General features: G+C 49.1%; 1 protein-coding gene and 2 non-coding genes across 3 annotated transcripts; 2 read left to right on the top strand and 1 right to left on the bottom strand.

Moving 5' to 3' along the window:
* Window positions 1–672: 672 nt before the first annotated feature.
* TRNAT-AGU (transfer RNA threonine (anticodon AGU)) lies at window positions 673–746 on the top strand. The gene has a single exon. It is a non-coding gene; the product is annotated as a tRNA-Thr (tRNA).
* Window positions 747–3,449: 2,703 nt separating this feature from the next.
* On the top strand, window positions 3,450–3,523 carry TRNAT-AGU (transfer RNA threonine (anticodon AGU)). The gene has a single exon. It is a non-coding gene; the product is annotated as a tRNA-Thr (tRNA).
* Window positions 3,524–10,093: 6,570 nt separating this feature from the next.
* On the bottom strand, window positions 10,094–21,921 carry LOC142573203 (solute carrier family 22 member 7-like). Its single transcript, XM_075682825.1, has 4 exons — window positions 21,584–21,921; window positions 16,275–16,512; window positions 16,031–16,159; window positions 10,094–10,705 (listed from the first exon to the last, which is right to left on the bottom strand). Exons 1-4 carry the CDS (start codon window positions 21,919–21,921, stop codon window positions 10,094–10,096), a joined length of 1,317 nt encoding a protein of 438 aa, XP_075538940.1.
* Window positions 21,922–22,341: the final 420 nt, after the last annotated feature.

The following is a 22,341-nucleotide window of genomic DNA, read 5'->3' on the forward strand; positions in this document are numbered from 1 at the left end:
ATAAACGCTACGAAAACGTTACGTATCTCTTTTGTGCTACCTGGGTATGCGTCATAACATCAGTTTGTGGTAATATACGAATGTGCGAAATGAAATAGTGCAATGACTCGATAGAACTAGGCTTAATGGTTTCCTCGCAAGGATAGAGAGAGAGCGAGAGAGAAAGAGAGAGAGAGAGAGGGACGTTTACTAATTGAAAAATAAAAGAAAAATTACACATATTACAAGGCAACCCCATAGGGTTTTCCGGGGAAGTGCCTGGATAGGTGAATTGTTTCACTCGTTAGTAGATCGAGTAAGGAAGAAATACTACAAGTTGTTAATACATGCGTGCTTATTAGTTTTCAACACACCAGGGCAAGCTGTCTCTTTCTCTCGCGCGCGCGCATTTCTGTAAAATGCGACGCTACAAATCGATATAAGAAGTCAGCCGTGTATTGCGGCACTCGGTTTTCAAGCGACGGAACAAACCGAGAGAGTGTTGCGCAAGAACACCCGGAGACTCTTGGCACAGAATTGGCGTCCGCGCGAGGTGACCTTCGAGACTTCCAGTCAGGGCAGCGGAGGCGGAAAGCGCGTGAGCTGCAACGGAATAAAGTGGTGAAAATTGGGTCATCCGATTTTAGCCCAGTGCAGGAAACCAGAAGCTGGGGGTGTCAGCTTGGCGTCGGCGGCGCCGTGGCTTAGTTGGTTAAAGCGCCTGTCTAGTAAACAGGAGATCGCGAGTTCGAATCTCGCCGGTGCCTGGGGCAAACGCTTGTTTTACTTCCTTTCTGCGCTGATGTTATTGCAATGAAATTGCAGGACGCAGGTAAGAAGAACAAGTGCTAAAGAACTACCTGCAGTGTCTTTTGTTATTTATGTTTCGGAAACTTCGCTTTTCTGTTTTTCTTTTTTATTGTGAAGTCAGCGCATTAGCGTGCCGGCTTTCGCATCGATGCCCGAGTTTTCGAGAGTAAGCGTATAACAATCATGGCAGCAAAGCTCCTCGAGTTCAAACACTCAGCACTTCGCATGGTGGTTCGCATGGTTATACGAAGCAGTGGTTGCTTTTACAGGGCTGTTATTTCACTAGAGTTGACAACACTAAGTAACAGCTTCACTACCTTTACATTTTCTATCATGACTGACCCGCTACTTGATCCTCTAGTAGCCATCTTCTGGCACAAAAAGGGCTGTGAAATAAATTCTAGGTATAATGGGCGTTACTCGAAAAATCAACTTAAATGTTTATAAGTTTTTACGCACCCCAGCCAGAGTTTCACTATTGCGAGTTCTCGATCAATTGCGGACGCATGAAGTTCTCTAAAGGAGTTCTGACATGATAGTTTCAACTTTTTTTTTTTTGCTTTATATAACGGTTTTATGGCAGCATTTTTTTCTTTAGTAAAGGGGAGGGGTGGGGGCTCCTATTATTCAAAATTAAGTCAGTTCAGTGCTCTTCTAAGGGGCACCTGAGCCACGAAAATGTTTTCGTTTTGCCGCCGTTGGAAGGTGACCGCCACAGCCGGGAGCCACACCCGCAACTCGCGCTTCGCGACAGAACACTCCGCTGAGTCAAACCGAAAGGTCTTCGTAATACACCTTGAATGTGCATGTGAATATGTGAATGTGAATGCTTGGAGCGCAGGCGCACAACAGCGTCATCCCGTCGGCAGGGGGCCCGGGCTAGCACTGGAGGCCGCGCACTAAGCGCCGTAATATCCGGAACAAGAGTCCTAGAGAACAAGAAAACTAGATCAGTTCTTGCGTACTGATCTATTATTAAGCACTTGGGCGGAATTCACTAAGCAAGATTACGAACAAATTTTGGCGTAAGAAAAATGTTACGATAAAAGCGTATTCACAAAGCTAGAGCTGTTCGTAAGATCAGCAAGCTTGCGATGCCCGCCGCTGCAAAGACGAGTGCTGTAGTCGAAAACAGGCGTGTAAGTAATGGTATAGCTAGAGCAGTTTCGCATGTTTCAACGGTGACACACATGTCACGGCTGATTAACCAACGTAACAATGTCTGAATAGGGAGGACTGCAAAGTGAAACATGGCAGACAGTTTGCCCCTTGCACACAAAATGTTGTTTATTCGATTCCTCCTTCTTGCGGCCTACACTATATCGGTCATACTGGAAGATGCTTGAACATTCGACTAAGGGAAAACCGCAGTTCTTTGAAGGGCTTTGCGCATTCGCACCTTTCTATGCATCGTCGTGACAGTGGGTGTAATCCGGTTTTCAGAAGCACTATTGTGCTTCTTTCAGACACCGCGAAAATCTCACGTGAATTAATGGAGTCTTATCAGATTAGAAAGAAAGGCTCACTATGTGTTATCCACCTTTCATTTCGCTGCAAGATAGCGAGGTTGCCTCGTTAGATCTTTAGTAAAGCCACTGAGTTGTCTCGTGCATTAGTAATTTCTTTGTTACATTGGTTAATGAGCCATGACATCTGTATCACCGCCGAAGTATGCGCATTCTGTGATATGAAGGTTGTTGTTTTTATATTGTATCTGCGTATGCCGGGGGAGGGGGTGTTGATCATGTGATGCGTGTTATATATTGGTTGTTTGTTTTCTTCTATTAAACTTCAGTTCTTAGCGCCGTACTCTGCCCTCTTCTATTCCCTCTGTCTGTGTCTGTCGCGCTATGGCTACCACAAGCAACTCAGCAATTCACAGTACAATTGACGACTTGCACAGAACTCCCACCTCTCCGAGCCGCCACACCTCCGAAATGTCCAAAGAATGTGGGCTTATCGCGCGTATCTCTTAATGGATAATATTCCAGGCGTTGAAACGGATGTCTCCACCGTCGCCAGGCATCAGGGCTAAAAAGAAAAACTGCGTATTGCAATGAACCGATGCCTTCTTGTGAAATCTTGCAAATATACTGCTTACACTTGACAGTGACAGCGCTGCAAAACATCAGTTTGTGATAATATGCGAATGTGAGAGATTAACTTGTACGGTGACGAGAAAAAAAGCTAGGCATTACGACTTTTTTTCTCCAAGCTTCGACATGAGCAAATGTAAATGCGTGTGTGTCATTTTCCGGCAACAAACATCAATACTTCGGTTTCCTTTTTTCTTTTACTTTTTACTTTTCTTTTTATTTTAGCAAGGGAAATTTTTATCCCACAAAATACGACGTTACAAATGAACTTAAGATAGAAGAAAGAAAATGAAGGGGTGACAATAACTTTTCAAGTGACGGAACAGAGAGAGCGTTACTCAAGAACACACGAACACTCTTGGTACAGAATTAGCCTCTGAGCGGGGTGACCTTCGAGGCTTGCAAAAAGGGGAAGTGGAAAGCGTGTCAGCTGCAAGGTAATAAAGCGCTGAATATTGCATTATCCGATTTACGCACTAGAACAACAGGAAGCCGAGGGTTTCAGCTTCCTCAGCTTGGCGTCAGCATCGGCGCATCAGCTGGGCAGCTTGCCTTGGCGTCGGCGGCGCCGTGGCTTAGTTGGTTAAAGCGCCTGTCTAGTAAACAGGAGATCGCGAGTTCGAATCTCGCCGGTGCCTTTCCTCCATTTTTTTCCCGGGTTGTTAGTGAAGTGCAATTGCAGGGTGCGCAACACAGCATCTCTAGAAAATGTCATGACTTTTTTGTTAACTTGCATATTAGAAGAGCAACCTCTCCCGCTTTTCCTTATTCTTCAGTGTTTCTTTTTCTTCTTTTTTTTTCTGCAGGCCCCGCGTATACTACTAACGGAAAGGAGCTGCGCGGGTCTGAATTCAGTGTTATTTTAGTGCGCGGAGGACAGCTGCCACAGGAATGAGTAACGGGTCAATCTCGAAAGAGCATCTAACGATAGCAAAATAGCTTGTTTATGACAAAGAGCTCTTGCCAAAAAAAAAACTTTATGACCGCGATCTCTTATTGGTAGATAGAAACATCCGTGTGCAGGCGAGTATACTGATCGATCAAGTATGCGAAGTGCCGGGGGTTAAGAACACTCCCAAGCACATTGCTGCCGACGTCATCATGTTCCCTTCAAACTCCGAGAAGCTGATGCACCGATAGCAGAAGCGGCACACCAATGCATTTGGAATTGCGCACTAGTCCCTGTAAAACCCGGAACCCGGAACAGAAGTCCCATATTTCAACCACTGCTCGATGATTGCAAAAATACAGATGCGAATAAAGGCATATCTCGGCTTGTCATTCATACTGCCCTCTAAATGCGGCAATGCGAGGACCGATCGTAAAGCACGCTTCTCTTTCCTGTCATGGAAGAAAAAGAAGAGTAAAGAAAGGTGTCGAGTTGAACAAAATCTTGCAGAAAGACCGGCGGGAAAACAGCGAGCAAGAGGGGGGCGCCTAGCTCTCGCTGATAAATCTTCTAATCTGTGCCGGGCCGTTTTGCGCGCTCGTGCGTGTGGCGAGGGCGTCGAAGTATATCTGTCGCCACTGATAGCGGCGGCGTTGTTAACTGGCGCTTTGGAAATTACGTTTAAAAGGGCACTGCCACCCGCCTACTCCATCTTTATTCTGAGATCCTTATTCCTGGCTTATTCCAGAATCTTTAATCTGGGGAGCGCGCATACTCCGTACGTTGTATTACCTGCAGCGATGGGAAGACGTTTGCCGTTGTCGCCGTCGACTCCAGCGGCAAGATTTCCAATAGCGCCTCAATTCGCACTTTAGACCCCGAAGTCGGCGAGCAAGCCGCCGCCACCCTCGCCCTGCTAGACGGTCGTGGGTCCGAGGATCTATAGCGATTCCAAAACGGCAGTTAGGGCTTTTCAGAAGGGTTGCATCGCCAAGCAAGCTGCTCGTCTTCTTAGCAGCTCGAGTCCGTATGGTCTCACGCATCATTCGATTCGCTGGTTTCCCGCTCAAGTATACGGTCGTTCGAGGGTGCTCACGAGGCTGCGCGCGACCTCACAGACAGTCTTCCTCTGTAAAGAGCGCCGACTCCCCTCCCCCCTACGGCCACAGGGACGCTCCCGCTACTCACAACGAGGTTATGAAATTCTTCTACGTCTCTAGAAGGGTATTTCCACGCACTCACCCCAAGTTGAATAGGGCGCAAGCCGTTTCTCTGAGACTGTTACAGACCGGCACATATCCATGTCTGGCCGTTCTACACGAAGTTTACCCTGACGTTTACCGCGACGACGCCTGTCCGTCCTGCGGGCAGGCCTCCATGCACTCTAGCGCACATGCTCTGGGAGTGCGGGTCGAGATACTCGAAGTTCAGCAAGGAGGAGTGGGGCGCGCTTCTACGTAGCCCCGCTCTAGACACGCAAATCCGGGCTGTCCGGCGTGCCCGCGACCGGGCCGGTGGGCTAAACCTGCCGGTCCCGACGTGGGTCTAGCCGGGTGCGCGACGAGTTCGCGTCCTCGCCGGAACTCCAATACAGTTTTTTCACTCCCTCACTCACCTGCAGAGAGCCTCTGTGTGGTGGAAATTGAAATGTACATAAGAAAATGGAAATGAATGTGGACGAAAATATTTCATATATATATATATATATATATATATATATATATATATATATATATATATATATATATATATAGGAGGTGTTATTTGCAAATAACTTTTGAGAATCTCTTGCGACTCGGGCAATAAAACAGGGACCGAATTCACAGTTTTTTCGTGGTGTTTGCCGCTATAAGTTCCATTATAATTTGACTCTTGCGGGACCCCACGATTTGGTCGAATTAACAAACAGTGGCAAAATTAACGAATTCGAATGTTTGTTCTTGCTCAGAGTTGTCTATAATGTCTTGCTGCTCCTTGATCTTAAAGCGCGAGAAAAAGTTCTGAAAGTTCTGAAAATAAAAGCATGTGTAAACTAACAAGCGGGGCGCGCCTACGGTAGCAGCAGCACTATCTGCCGAATTTCGTGCTTTCTCAAGCCTTAGTAACCGCTGCGGGTGGTGAGAGAACGCCGGCAGGGGTCGAATTACCCGTTGCTGCATGCTTCCGAGTTCGAACTAAACGAGTTTTTATTCCATAGCATTGCACGGTTTCTCGCCCACCATTCCAGTGCATTCTAATTAAGCGAAAAGTCTATTTAACGGAGGTCGCATTCACGGGAGTCGACTCAATGTGCCCAACGTCATGGTGGGCTTCGTGGCATCTGCTCTTAACAGATTCACCCTAACATTTTTGTGCATACAGGCCCAGACCTCTAGAAGTTCGCATTAATATAGTGCGAGACAGCTGTTAAGCCTCAACGGTTTATTGCGCAGGTCGCGCGCTGAAGTCGATGACGCTGGCCATGATGATGAATATATACAGATGGAGAAGATGAAGGGGTAATATAATGCTCACACAATTTCCCCCGCGCGTGGAAGCGGCCAACCTGGCCGCTGGTTATGGCGGGAAACGCCGTATGCAAGGTTTTAAACGCGAAACATGCACAATCTCTGTGGAACGGCAGCGGCCGTCCAAAGGTGGAACAACTGGAGTGACACGATAGTTAACTGGCGAAGTCTGTTCCCGAACAATGTAGGGCCCGATAAAACGGGACTGAAATTTCTCGCACAATCCAGGAGCGCGAACTGGGGTCCACAGTAACACTTCGTCTCCAGGGTGGAAGGAAACGACACGGTGAGGTGAACCATAGCGAATTTTGCGGTCTTGTTGACTGGCGTCGGTGTTCAGGCGGGCACGTTGGCGACACCGGGCAATGCGCGAAACGAACTGCTCACACACTGATGTGAACAAAGGCACGGGGACACCGAAGAAAGAAGCGTCGAGGATAGTGAGCTTGGCGACCATACACGAGGAAAAAGGGCGAGTACCCCGTTGTGCGCTGGACGGCCGTGTTCTATGCGAAAGTGACGAATGGTAAAATGACATCCCAATTGGTGTGGTCAGGGTTGATGTACATAGATATCATGTCGGACAGCGTGCGATGAAAGCGCTCTGTGAGACCATCAGTTTGAGGGTGGTAGCAGGAAGTCATTTTATGGATGGTATTGCACGCACGGAGGACATCGTCGAGAAGTTTAGAGAGAAAGGTCCTGCCGCGGTCACTCAAAAGGACACGTGGGGCTCCGTGCCGTAAAAAGACGGCTTCCAAGAAAAAGGCTGCAACCTCCTCTGCGGATCCCGAAGATAGTGCGGCTGTTTCAGCGTACCGTGTCAAGTGGTCTACAGCTGTGACGATCCATCGTTTACCGCCAGTGGTTAAGGGTAGCGGTACATAGAGGTCGATACCAACGACTGCGAAAGGAGCTTCAGGACACGGGATAGGTTGGAGCAGTCCAGCCGGAGGTGAGGTCAGTCGTTTGCGGTGTTGGCAGAGCGAACAGGAAGCCACGTATTTCGCTACGCTGGTTGCAAGTCCAGGCGAAGAGAAGCGGCTGCGAAATCGCTCGTAGGTTTTATGGAAACCAAAGTGACCGGCAGTGGGATCGTCGTGAAAGGTCTCCAATATCTGGGCCCGAAGTGATCGGGGAACGACAGGAACCCAACGGTGCCCTTCGGGATGAATTACACGTGCCGGTATAATATCGAATTTTCGATCTTGAAGTTCTTCAACTGCCGACGGAGCCGAGCGTTAGGTGTGCGAGATGATCCGCGAATACATTCCATGACGGAGTGGCAGTAGGAGTCACATTACGTTGGCTAGAGGCAAACGTATAAGAATGGCTGGATGGGAGCTGGTCGAGAGCTGCGAGCGAAGGGAATGCAGGCGACGCGCCCTGCGGTTTCCTCACGGAAGGTGGTAAGCAAGCAGCGTTTGAAGACGGTGGTAAGGGACAACGAGAGAGAGCATCGGCATCCTGGTGTTTCTTTCCAGACTTGTAGGTGACGTCGAAGTAGTATCCTTGTAAACGGAGTATCCAATGGCCGATACGTCCCGTTAAATTCTTTAGCGTCGCCAACCAGCACAAGGCGTGGTGATCAGTAACGACCGTAAAGTGGCGGCCTTGCAGATAAGGCCGAAATTTTTGGACGCACCAAACAACGGCGAGACACTCTTGCTCGGTAATGGTATCATTTTTCTCTGCAGCTGTTAGCGTGCGACTTGCGTATGCAACCACACGTTCTTCAGAATTTTGTTGCAGAAGAACAGCGCCGATACCGTGTCCGCTGGCGTCAGTGTGTAGAACAGTGGGTGTGGTGTTGTCGAAATGACAAAGCACAGGTTCGGACATGAGGGCACGCTTGAGGGCGTCAAAAGCAGTTTGGAATTCGTCCGACCATACGTAGGGAGCTCCAGAAGAAGGAGTTGATGGAGCGGCGCCGCAATGGTGGCAAAGTTACGTATGAAGCGCCGGAAATACGAAGCTATATAGGCCAAGGAAGCTACGCAAGTCTTTGGCGCGTTGAGGCCTGGGAATGCGGAGGACAGCGGTAATCTTGTCGGGGTCGGGTCGAAGGCCCTCCTTGCTGACAAGGTGTCCGAGCACTTTAATGGTTTTGCTGGCGAAGTGGCACTTTTTTGTATTGAGCTGAAGGCCAGCAGCTGAGAGGCATGTCAGGACTTCGTCGAGGCGCTGCAAGTGCTGGTGGAAGGTCGAGGAAAATATGATGATGTCGTCAAGGTAACATAAGCAAGTCTTCCACTTTAGGCCCCGTAGTACGGTGTCAATCATCCGCTCAAATGTGGCGGGAGCATTACACAGGCCGAAAGGCATTACGTTAAATTCGCGAAGTCCATCGGGTGTGGCGAAGGCGGTTTTCTCCTTGTTTATTGCGCAGGTCGCGCGCTGAAGACGATGACGCTGACCATGATGATGAATATAGACAGATGAAGATCAAGGGGTAATATAATGCTCACAATAGTAGTTAATGCCTTGTATTTACTTGGACTGTTTCGTCCTGATCCAACATTCAGTTCTCTTGCACTGGTCGCAGACGCTTGATGTTCACATCTTTTAGTTCTCTACACGTTTTAGTTCGATTCTATAGTTGCATTAACAACTTCGTGGTGAAAGAACCGTTCCGTGCATGTATTACAAGCATGTATACATTTATTTGTGTAGCACCGCTCACAGACAAGTCCGCCTGGAGCGTCAGCGGTAAACAGCGTGCACACACATGGAGCGAGGGCTCTCAGCCTTCAATATAGCTTTCCCCATACCACTCTGATGTCCCTCCATTGAAGTAAAGCCTGTCACACGCGAGAAGTTCACACAGCGCATCACTTTGGCACATAGGATATACTAATGCGGCTGGTCTCCGAACAATTCAAAATTCTAAATTATTCCTATATTTCTAATGCCTACAATTAGCTCAGGATGACGCAGTTTAAACGGTTCACGGGCGTTTTTCTCTCCCCTTGACGCCGTTTCACGTAGGCTTCACCAAAGTTGTAACATCAGCATCTATAGCCCTCGACATTTCAAATGCTAAGTCCCATCTTTCCATCTTGCTTCTCTATGCAGATGGCGTAGATCTAAGCCAGAATCATGTGTATACTGTTGTCGCGATCTTTCCAAGCAGGTGCTTGCTCTTTAAGCGATCCACAACGTAATACATATAAAGTAGCGCCGCTTCAAGCCAAAGTCGCTTAAAGGATGCATGGGAAAAGTAGTTGCAAAAGGCACATGCACTAGCACGAATGACACGTAACCACAACAAAACCAAATTTTCATGACGTGCCTTGTTTAATGTCTCCGGAACAAGGCGCTTATCCGAAGCGAAGGTGCTAGCAGTGCGCTGAGCTGCTGGCGCCGGCCGAGGAACGTCTGGACGACTGTCCCGGCCGTGTTCTTGAGGAAACACGGAATCTACAAGCGAGGCTGTTCGCTTTGTTCAGGCTGCTCAACTTCCGAGTCCCTCTTTTGGCTCCTGAGAGCTCTCCTGCCGCGGGCCCTTCCGACAGGTCTCTTTGCCATGAGGTCCAGCGTGTCCTGCATGGTTCGCACAGGGCTGACGGCGACGCTGGACTTCTGAGACGGTCCCACAGGATTCACCGAGGATGGTGAGCTAAAGGCGATGTCGGGTAAGTGCTTAGCGGCAACCGCAACCGTCGCCATCACGATTGTCGTGGCAGTGATAGGGTAGTCCTTGCGTTGTACGGGTGCGAAGTGAAACATAATTTCGCCGCAGCTACCGGCCAGACTGCCCACGGAGATCGCAAAGACCAAGCCGGTACACCGTGCCGTTGTCGTGCCAAATTTCACATAAGCCGTAACGCGACGACTACGATGCTTTCGCTCAACGGCGTCTGTATGCGGTACGTGGTGGCCAGACACAGTGAAATTATAGTGAAAATGAGCGCCGAGCCGACAATGACTCGCCGAAGGCCGACGAGGCGAATAGCCGGACAGAGCACGGCGTGCACAGGCCCCAGTAACAGGACTCCCACGAACACGGCCCCGGGACGCACGGGGAAGATGTCAGTCAGGTTGGCCTGGCTGTAGTCGAAGTTGATGGCCGCCCAGATGCTGGATATTAAAAGCGTGCGGTGCCGCAACTTGGCCGAAAATATGGAGTGCGGTCGCCGGCCGGCAGTGGTCTCGGCGTCTCCGTTTAGGTTTCCTTGGACCACGGCGGTGCGGCAGGTTTCCGGTGGGCAGGTTTCCGGCAGGTCTCCGGTGATGCGCGCAGCGCGCATGGCTAGTCGCTCGGCCTCCTTGGCCCGCCAACTGGCCAACAGCCACAGGTATGACTCGTCCATGGTGTACAAAGTGATAACCAGAAGCGACGTGGGAACCACGACCACCAAGTAGAGGACCTTCCAGCTCAGCTTGAGTGCGGCGAAGATGGCGAACGGTATAGCGGCGATGACCTGCACGCAGACCATTTGTGGAAATAGGTGCGTCTATACTACGAAAAAAAAAGCTATACAGATCCAACGCACATGTTTGAATCTACGCATGGTGAAGCGAAGTTTTAGTTAAGCGGTTAATTAAATGCTATAAAGCTACTTAAATGTGGTGCGCATACAATTGTCTTTATTTGTTGCATACGCAACATCTAATCCCATGCAATGTTTATGCTTATGCACCACATGGGCCATGACTAATCTCGTGCAATGTTTATGCGCTATACACCGTGCACAATCGAAGCTGAAATCCAAACGTCGCTTTGTGCGGATGGCACACTGCGAGACGTCGAGGCAGCGATGTCACGATGGCAAAGGCGATGTATGATGATTGTCGAGGCGATAATGTCGAGGAGAGGTGCATTTATAGAGAAAGATGAAAAATATGTAAGCGTATTTCAGGCTTCTTTACCCCTGTGTCACAGTGGGAGACGCCTATATTCTGGGGTATTGGCCAAGAACGGGCAGATGCCGATAGCCTCAGATTATGAAGGCCATGCATAAAGAAGTTTATAAATTCAAGTAAGTCATTGAATATCATGCGATGTTCCATTAAGATGTATGTGTTCTTTAGAGATGCATATCAGGGGCATTATATGCGCACAGGGGCGCTCAGTGCATAATTGCGCTATAAACGCGGGAAAGAAAAAAAACGAAGACAAAGCGCTATCTTCTCACTGACTTTATTCGCGAACTTGCACACATCTACATATGTACATTCATGGCCTTGTAAAGACAAAAACCACGAAATCAACCAAGCGAGAGAAAAAAATACGTGCAGTGGCAGGTGACGAAAAACAGTGAAAGCAACTTCCCCTAACACACCCTATACATGAGACCGTTGTAGGTATGTTGCTGTTGTCAAATAAAAGCTTTAATTCATGTCACGGTCACGAGTAGCGGCTCGCTAAGTGTTGTTTTTACTGTTCGTCACCTCTTAACAAGGACATGAATGTGCATGTTTGTGAGTAAAGTTAGTAGGGTTAGAAAACAACACTCTGTCTGGATTATTATTGCTCCAGTGTTTTGTGTTGTGCTTCACACACACACACACACACACACACACACACACACACACACACATGTGTGTGTCTGTGTGTGTGTGTGTGTTTCCTGAGGAAGTGTATATATTGACGAACTCGCAACAGGCATATATATATATATATATATATATATATATATATATATATATATATATATATATATATATATTTATTTATTTATTTATTTATTTATATTCAGCGTCTTCCGCATTTGGCCGGTGGAATTTCAAAAATTCCTGTCCACAAATTACTCGTCTAATCTAGAGCAAACATCGCGAGAGCAGCGACTCTTGCGACATTCACTTCGACGGGCAGACGAACTGCACCTTCGAAGCAAGCGCGCTTCTCTCCTATGCAATACTGGCCCAGTCGTTGCGCACGGGCCTTTAGAGGAGCACCTTGGTAGTGACCACTACATTGTGGCGACAACCTTGTCATTACGGGGTGCGCGCAGGCCCGAACGAAATGTGCGTATAACGGATTGGGCGAAATTCAGGGAACGTCGCCAGGACCCACCTGAGCGCCAAGGGTACGAACGCTGGCTTGACTCTCACAGAAGATCTAGAGGCCACCACGAGCACACTGCGCACCACAACCGAGACACCAGACATAGACCCACATTTACTTCATCTTTGGAACGCCCGCAGAGGGTTGACACGACGATGGAAACGACAACGCCTCAACCGCAAACTTAGGAAACGTATAGATCAAATTACACGGGAATCTCAGGAGTATTCAGAGATCCTTACGAGTAATAACTGGCGTGGATTTTGCGATCACCTCTCAGGCACATTGAGCACAGCAAAAACGTGGTCGATTCTTCGCTCACTCACAGATCCCACCACAACAAAGGGAAAAACATTTCAACAGCTGCACATCCAAATGCACGAGTACAGGGACGATGTCTCGACACTCCTCAGAGAGCTAGAGAAGCACTTCATACCCACAGGCCCGCCGCCGCAGTACCCAGACTATCCTTATGTAGGCGAGGCGAACGAATTGCTCGATGCAGGCATCACATCTGACGAGGTGCGGGTGGTCCTACAAGACCTACGCCGCAACACGGCACCGGGAGCCGACCACATCCGATTCGCCACCCTTCGTAACCTCAGTGACGCGGATATTAACCACCTCACCCATATCTTCAATGATTGCTGGCGCAAGGGCATGCTTCCCCAAGCATGGCGACACGACGACATCACACTGATCCCCAAACCGGGCAAGCCTGTTAAGGTTGAAAACTTACGACCCATCTCCCTAACATCCCGCATTGGTAAGCTCATGGAGCATCTACTCTTGCGGTGCCTGCAGCTCTTCCTCGAAGAAAAATCATTCTTTTCTAACTCACAATTCGGATATCGGGCTCATCTGTCTGCCAAAGATGTGCTTTTACAATTGCGGGAGGAAGTCATAGGACCTCCGTCGTCCGCCCAAACGAGAGCACTCGTCGCCTTAGACCTAAAAGGGGCATTCGATAATGTTGAACAAGACCTCATCCTTCGCAATGTTGCACATTCACACTGTGGAATTCGTATGTACAACTATATCCGCGCATTTCTTCGAGATCGCACAACCACCGTAGGAATGGGACCGCATCGATCCGGTACGATTCGCCTTGTAGGACGTGGGACACCCCAGGGCTCAGTTCTTTCCCCTACTTTATTCAATATCGCGCTCGCAGGGCTCCCCCGGCTACTCGACCAGATGCCTGATGTCGCCCACGCTATTTATGCGGACGACGTTACTATCTGGTCGACACGGGGTTCCGACGAAGCCATCCAGGACCGACTGCAGCAAACAGTCTATACAGTTTCCGAGTACGCGAGAAAATGCGGCTTAAAATGTGCTACGGAAAAGTCGGAGCTCATAATCATTCGCCCCGGGAGCCGTTCCTCTACTCCCCCTATCACTGTGCACTTAAATGACACGCCGATACCACAGGTTAATCGTGCTCGTATCCTCGGCCTACACGTCCAAGCGGATGGCAGGTCAAACTACTATCCAGACAGATTGAGCAAATTCTGGCCATAATCCGGAGGGTCTCGAACAGGCGCTCGGGCCTTCGAGAAGAGGACCTGCTGCGCTTGGTGGAGGCATGCGTGATCAGCCGCCTTACATACCATCTCCCATTTCAGCGGTTGACCCAAGCGCAACAACTTCGCATAGACGCAATGATTCGCAAAGCGACGAAGCTGGCCCATGCCCTCCCGAATTACACTTCCACACGCCGTCTCCTTAACTTAGGGACACATAACACACTAGGCGAGCTGCTAGAGGCACATTGGGTCAGCCATCGCCAGCGCCTCCTACTCACTCCTACTGGCCGCCATCTTCTCACACGGCTAGGATACTCTGTCCCACCCCTTGAGTCTGAAACCCGTCCAACGATCTTGTCGTCAGCGATACGCCAAGCACTAAGTATTCATCCATTGCCACGTAATATGCACCCCAAGCATGACAAAGGGCGGTGCAAAGTCCGTGTACGATACATTGGCCGCATGCTTGCAAACATCCCGGAAACACATACTTTATACACGGACACATCGCGCACTCAAGAGGGCTATACCTCGGTAGTTTTGGATGGCACCGAATCCCTGAGAGACTCTGCTGCAACGCGCGGAACAAATGCCGCTTACGGAGAAATTCTCGGTGTTGCTCTTGCAATTCGATACGCCATCCGTGTTCCTGAGGAAGTGTATATATTGACGAACTCGCAACAGGCTTGCCGGGCGTTCCTATCAGGACATAACATCCCGAGAGCGGCGCACCAAATTCTCAAACAGATCCCGCAAAACACACCAACCACACCTCCCCGCATCCACTTACTCTGGACCCCTGGTCATACCTCGCTGCCGGGTAACGAACGCGCACATGCGGTTGCCCGAGAAATTTCCCTCCGGGTGACTCGGCGTGGTGAGGCGACTAGTTCAGAGTGGGGGGATCCCTTGCTCCGTTACAAAGACATACTCCGTCATTATACACGCATTCGTCGCACCCACGCCGCACCACCGCCGTCCTTCTCGCGGGAGGAAGCAGTGGCATTACACCAGTTACAAACCGCAACTTTTCCAAATGTTGTCTCTCCCAATAAATTCTACCCACCCTGTTATGCAGATCGTTGCCCCGGCTGTGGCAGCTCGTCCACAATCTTCCACGTCACGATTGAGTGCACTGCAAACCTCTTTCCTCCCTTGCCAACTCTCCTTTACCCCCCGTGCGCAACAAAGAGCTGTGGGACGATGCCCTCCGCGACGGACCTCCCGAGGTCCTCCGAGCTGTGATACAACGAGCTCGAAACATCGCCGGAATCATCTTAGGGACCCTGTACAGAGGGTTCCTCCCACACTGCTCTCGCCAATCAAATATTATTAATAAAGATGTTTTACTCTCTCTGTCTCTCCTATGCCTCGAGCCGAGAAGTTGTTTTCCTCGTGGTCCGCCAAATGGCGCAACCTGTCGGATCAGCAGCTTGGCTCACGTCTGCAAAATCTTTGCATCGTAGCCGAAAGCAGTTTCTGCTTCATTCTACAAAATGCAGACAAGTGCCAATGTTTAAATACATCTCAGACAACTACAATACAATATGCTACCCTGTGAGCGATGTTTGCTCTCGATTAGACGAGTAATTTGTGGACAGGAATTTTTTAAAGTCCACCGGCCAAATACGGAAGTCGCTGTATATATGGTTTCGAATCTGGCAGCCTTGATGTCCTTAGGTAGCATACGAGGGCTTATTAGCCACGTGCCTGCTCTCCTAAATTCACGTGCTACGTGACTCCATCGGGCAAAAAGGATGTTCCACGTTCACCCACTTTGGCTCTGAGTGAAGCTGGCTAACAATCCCCAGGACTAGATCTAGTAAACATAAATACCCAAGTTAGTGGACAGATTGATAGCCGTCGCTGTAGCACAATGGTAGTGCAATGAAGGCGTAATGTGGAGATTGTGGATTCGGTTCCCACCGGCGACACGTTATCTTTTCGTCCCCTTTCATTTCCATTTTCTTTATTATTTTCTGCATTTAAATTTCAACCATAGCTAATTTCCCCTATGCTTTCCTTGGCTTCGTTGATTGTTAGCTTTATATGATTGTGAGTATGTATATGAACGAGAACAAAAGGAAACCGAGGGGCCCGGTTCTTATTAGTCATACCATAAGAAGCCAGCAAACAAGGACACCAAGGACAGCATTGAGAATTTCCCCTATGCTCTCCTTGGTATATAACTCGCTACGGGAATCAATTACAGGAACACTGATGCCTTCTTGGCGTCTGAGCGTGCGCATGGGAATGTCGTATCGGAAATCATCATACTGGCCGGTCACCTCTACAAGGCAACCTGTGTAGCCAGGCGACCGTGCCAACTGGTGTGTCACCTGTGCGAGGGCCAGGGTGGCGAAGCAGTACAGCGTGCGGCGATCGGCCGGCAACACCTCGTGAAGTACGGTGAACGCGACGGTCGCCACGGAGACGATGGTCGCCGACGCCCACAGTGCGCCACGCCACGAGGAACTGGAATGACCCAGTGAGGCTGCTCGTGAACCCCGTGATCAGCAGCGCTGGGATAGAGACGTAGGCGACGATGCGACGGCCCACGCGGTCCGCCGCCACCCCCATCATTGGCACCCACTCCACCGACGCCATGAAGTTGGTGTAGAGCGACATCTCGAGCAGCCAGTGTCGCTGGCACACGAGCTGCCACTCGCTCACGATGTTGTCGCCGCATTCGCTCAGATCCCACGCATCGCAGGACACCGTGTGGGAAGACGGGCCGCCGTCAGGAGGTTCGCGCGCATGAGCAGCCGCTCGGGATCAGGCCACTTGGCGTTGACGCGGACCGCAACCAGCCTTCAAAACGCTGAGCGGTCAACACTCGCAGAACGTAGCCGATCATACTCTAGGAAACGATATACTTGAAAAGTTAACGGGCCCTGAAATATCTTTATCTGAAGTTTTTGCAAGATAATTTCGATGTTTTTTTCCAAAGTTGGCCCTACGTGCGTGCGTGTTCGTCATCTGTGGCTTCTCAGCGTTAAGAGCGCTTGTGGGGGCAAGCCCGCTTCGGGGTGCCCTCCCTTTCTACATGCAAGAACTATCGCCGCCGACGTGCCGAGATCATGCAGATGACAACTAAATTTCATCTCCGTGATGTCTACCTGGAGATTTTCTGTTATCCGCTGCGTTCGAGGATTCAAGCGCGTATACTCGTCCTATGCGAGGTGCAGGAAAAGGTAACTGATAAATGTACCCCCCTAGTAGAAGAAGGGGAAGTTGTAAGAATGGGCTTTCTGTGTTATTGTCCTTCTTTCGTGTCTTCTACGCTGCCGCAGATGCGCAGACGTCTTTCATCGCCAGCAGCGCTCCACGTTCCCTCTTTCATCCTTCGCTTTGTTACGCCGAGGGACAACGCCGACGCTCGACGCAGGAACGGGTGCCTAAGAGCTGCGCTCTAAAATGACAACGCAAGCTGCAATAGCCTATAAATGTATAGAGCTCTTCAGCTGGCGACAGTTATGCTGCAGAGTTTGAATGTTTGACAAATGAATTTTACTCTTTATTAAGTAGAGTAAGAACGCTACATACATGATCTCGACGCGTGGAGGACGTTCCTTGTATATGAACATATCAAAAACATGTACCTATAGTAAATTACGGGACAACAGAATTATATTTTCTTGGCTAACTTGGCTGTCAAAAATGCATGACCGAAAGCTTTCTGTGACCTTGAGCACACTGCTGCCACATGTATAGGATAAACGAGTCTGTATGAGTTCTATGTATTATTTGGATCTGACTGCTGGTACGATCTGTTGGGAACTCGGCGCTGACGCCCGCGGTTGTACCTGGGTCGCAAGCCCCAAGGGTAGCGTTGGCCTGGCGGCCTGGGGTACAACTGCAAGCATCCGAAGGTCCCGGCAAAGCATGAGTCGACAGGTAACAACGAAACAACTTGTTTATTTTAACATCGCAAAGAGTTGGTGGTCAGGTTTGACCGAAGTAGAGAGACGGGAGAGCACTTCACTCAACGGAAGAAATCGGAGCCCTTCTCTGGCGTCCGGGGGCAGCTGTTTTTATACTCTCGCAGTTGAGGGCAAGAAGGAACCCCTCAAAAGACGAGCACGTGAATGTACAATGGGCTAATGGTGACGCACACTGTCGTAGCGATGCCGTAGCACCATGTCGTGGCGCTGCGCACGATCTCGTAGCACCTGGTCGTGGCGCTGCGCAGCACACTGTCGTGGCGCTGCGCAGCACACTGTCGTGGCGCTGCCGGTCGGACACAATGACTGTAACGAGAAGATGGTCCCTGCTTTGGCATCGCCTGTTTCGGGCACAATGACTGGAACGAGATCCCTGCTTTGGCATCGCCTGTTTCGGGCACAATGACTGGAACGAAATCCCTAGGCGGTCGCATCGCCGCAGACGCGCCTGGAAACACCTGGCGATGAGTGTTGCGGTGACGACGATCGGGCCAAAATGTCCGCCGCCCCGCCGCCGTCGCGCCGGCAAAACCACGTGTCGCAGGCGAAACGCAACAGTATCAAAACCACGAGCCGCATTCAAAAAGCTCCTCGTTCGTAAGTGTTCTTTGTCATTGGCTGATGTCCTTCGCTAATTCTATGTGCAGCACCCGGATGGATAGAATTTCCTGTTACAAACACTTCTAGAATAAGAGCTTTTTGTGAATACACGCCCACTTCTTTGTCCATTTTGTGCAAAACTATAAAAAAAATTAGACATTTGTCACGTTAGTGCGAAGATTGCAACAGCCCCAATAAAGGGGAACCGAATTTACAAAGCTTTTCGTTCGCAAGTTCTTTGTCACTGGCCTGTCGTCTTCGCTAATAATATGCCAGCATCAAGATTGGATAAAATTTTCTCTTAACATTTCAAGCGTTAACACATGCAACAACAAGGAACAAGGACGCGACACAAGCTCTGTGTCTTTGTTCCCTGTGGTTGTTTTAGTGCTGTTATATTTGTCAAATCAAGTATGTACCAACTCACCCAGAAAGAAGTTTTAATTTCAAGAGTAATAGCTTTTTTTGTTTTTTGTGAATCCGGGCCAAGGTTTACAAACGTACTCTAATATGTGCGCAATAAAATTTACGGCGTATTTCAATCAGTCTCATATTAAGTTCATCCGCATCACAGTAGGCGCCGTTTTGTTTTTTTTTTTATGGAAACGAAGGCACTTATGACTTCATTGGTTACAGTCGAGGTCAAAAGTGAGTTTTCCCTGATCCTGTCACTTAGCATAGCTCACACAAGATGGAATAACCGTCTTCTTTCACGAAATATACGGAATACTGGCTAATCATGTTTTGGCTAAGTCTTCACAGGACGAAGTTTCACCATGACTCTTAAAATTTTCACCTAGGAAACCAAACTTCTCGCTTACAGCTGTTAGTGCTGAGGGGCCATAACGTAAAGCTATTCCAAGCTTTGTATTCCATTTCTGCAATCAGCCCTCCACGGTTGGTCGAACATTTTTCGGTCTATCCCCGCTTCGCCTGTTTGTCGCACGACGTCACGAAAACTGCGAGAACTTCCCATTTGATATGACATGTGCATACTGGTTATACGTGATTCGATCGAAGGAATTCAAAATGATTATTTCAGATTCCACACCTTTATCGCCATCAGCCCTCCGTTATTGGTCAAAAGCTTTCAGGCTGCGCCCAATTCGCCTTTCTGCCACGCGACGTCACAAAATGGCGAAAACTCACCTCGTCGAAGTGACGTGTACGCATTAAAGATGCATTAATATGCCGAACAAAACAGAATTTTTTTTGCGGAATAGCCGGAGGGGCGTGAACTGGCTGTTTCGAAAGGAATAGAAGACGCCGACCTGCCAATCGCTCTGGCACTCTACTTGGAGCTGCTGGGGAGAACGGATTTGTTTACGTATAAGAAAAATTTTTACTTGGCAGTATAACGTTATCGAGCCTTTTCGGCACGTATGCCACGTCACTGCCACATTTTCTTCACTGAGGATCTGTTTTAGTGGCATTTTTAGCCTTCCGTTGCGCGCCGCCATGATTTTCGACCAGCCACCTCAAGCAAGGGGAAGCGGACCAATCTCTGACGCCGGCACCACCCTTTTCATTCGGTTATCTACTTTCACTGAGCTAGCTCGGCCCACCTTAAGGCTCTCCATTTCTGTGGGCTCCTCGCCCCTTGTCAGCCAATTAGTTAAGAAAAGCCTGCCAAAGTAGGCATGCTATTCGCTTTGACAGCAAACAAAAGTGACATCCTACAAACGAGGAGAGCGTTTGATTCGGCTGTTAAAACAACCGTGGTGGGCCACCCCTCCCCCACCTCCGATGCTTTCGTCGGCGGTTACGTAAAATTGATATTAGAAGATTGGACTAAAATATATTGGAATAGTTTTACGTTATAAGGCTTCCAGCTGCTCTATTACAAGGCCTAAATTTGAAAATGTATCTATTATCTGAGAATTGTAAATGAAACAATAATTGACGCCTTATAACAAAAAATCTACGAAAAGCTGTTCGTTTTATATTCTCTAAATGTTGTTTAACAGACTCCCCCACCAGCTTAATGGTTAAGCATGATATTCAAACACTGCAGTTGCGAAGAAAAATTGAGAGGCTAAAGTTTCTCTTTCTGCTTAAGAATAACCAGCTCTCCCTTAAGGACAATACATCCAACCCCTGACAGGACGTCTGACAAGACACCGACACGATTAGTCATTGAACACCTTCTTCGGTAGGACAAATACTTTAGATATTCCTTGTTTCCGCGCACAATAACTAGTACAATTCGTTACCCTCCTTTTTACTAGCACAGAATGTATTGAACATGTTGACTCCTAAGCATGCTGCATTTGACAATTCTATTTCTTCTGCTTTTCTTACTTTTCTTTTTCTAGGCGCTGTGTCATTGCAGTTATCTTTGTACAGCTTTTGTTGTTGTATTTGTGAATTGCAGTTAATGTATAGCTTATGTTTCTTCCTTGCTATGTTCTTATGCCATTGTTGCTTTTGGGCATTTCAGCACATCTTTACTGACCCTCCTTTTTATAGCAATGCCCCTCTTGCATGGGCCCCTACAAGGCCTGCAGTATTCTCTAAATAGAAAATAAATAAATAAAATTTAAGCAAGCGTGAGTCAACTTCAAAGCTTCACCCTCGTTACAACCAAGAAACATATTTACCAGGCTTCTTGCACGTTCTGATTTCATTCATTACATCAGCACTAAATAAATTTTTTGCAGATACTTTCTCTCTTTCCACCGCAACCCATTGTTAGTCTCAGAAGCCCGTTCTGGTCGTTAAACACTCTTGCCGCTTAAGATGTCTGAAATACGAGCTTTAATACACCGTAATCCTCGCACGATTCAGCAATGTTATTTTCCCACAGGTTGTGGGCGCCTTCTAACAAAAATCAAGATGTGCCTGCATTATACAAGACAAATACATATTCTATGGCTCAGGAGATGTTCCGCGAAGATGGTGCTAACTAACAGCTGAGTGGGCATCTTCAGTAGATGGGCATTGTACAGCGCGGAAACTCTCCGGTATTACATCAATTACGCACCACTGACGGTCTCGGCGTTTGACGATCTCCGACTGCACCGCGGTTGAAACCCTGACTGCGCCAACGACGTTCCGCATTGCTAACCATTCCAACACTGATGCAATACTGGCCTCTAGAAATAGCGGCCCAGCCTCTCTCCGCTTTCTGCACCGTACTAAAGGCGCCACCCACACAAGTCCGGCGGACAATTTAGTGTCAAGCCCTTCGAAGCCCTGCAGCGAGTGCAGCCCGCGTACCTGGTACAGTGGCTGCGGGTGCCGTCTTCCAGGATAGGAACGGCGATTTCCTTCCAGCTTTCCGCGGTCACGTTGGCGAACGCCTCCGTGGGCCAGCACCAGTGATCCATGACGTGCGCCGTGAGCCGCACGCTGAACAGGTGGCAGAGGAAGGCTGTGCCCGCGAGCAGGGCGTTGTACAGCGCTATGAGCTGGTAGCGGCCCTCGCCAAACGGCACCGCGGGCTCCTGCTGCTTGCTGGCGCTGCCACTGCCGCAGGCCTCGGGTACGCTCGGCGGGACGACCGCGAGCATCGACGGCCTGCTCGGAGTTGGCAAGGCGACCGTTGCGCAGCTCATCTTCTCCGTGGTTCGAGTCTGGCACTACGCGCACGGCCGCACGAGCAATGATGGCGATGAGCCTTAAAAACATGGCACGTACCCACAATGAGAGATTAGCCAGGAATCTGGTGGTTGTACGCACATATAATGATAACTGCAAGAACTAATCAAAAAGTTGAACGCGCTGACCGGGGCGAATGATGCTTCCTCGGCCAACAGGCACACGAGGAGGCCACTACCATGCAGACATTTTTTTTTTCTTCTATCTTGAGGACATTGTATTCTATGGGGAGTTAACCCCAATTTTCTGAATCGGGTACGTCTGTTTTTAGCTCATTGACCTCTCTGTCTTTCCTAACAATAAAAGTTCTCCCTCTAGCCTCTTTCGTGGGCCAATCTCGGACATGTGCGGACTAAACATTTGGGCCCATCCCGAAG

The sequence above is a fragment of the Dermacentor variabilis genome, chromosome 1 (assembly GCF_050947875.1).
Source record: "Dermacentor variabilis isolate Ectoservices chromosome 1, ASM5094787v1, whole genome shotgun sequence".
In the NCBI taxonomy this organism is placed as follows: Eukaryota; Metazoa; Arthropoda; class Arachnida; order Ixodida; family Ixodidae; genus Dermacentor; species Dermacentor variabilis.

Bases quoted from the DNA above. Each gene is read 5' to 3' on its own strand.
- LOC142573203 (XM_075682825.1), bottom strand. From the start codon at position 21,921: ATGAGCTGCGCAACGGTCGCCTTGCCAACTCCGAGCAGGCCGTCGATG. The intron at 16,513-21,583 runs GTACGCGGGCTG...GTGGGATCTGAG, and splicing joins ACCCGCAGCCACTGTACCAG to CGAATGCGGCGACAACATCG. The intron at 10,706-16,030 runs GTAATTGATTCC...GTCTGCGTGCAG, and splicing joins AAGAAGGCATCAGTGTTCCT to GTCATCGCCGCTATACCGTT.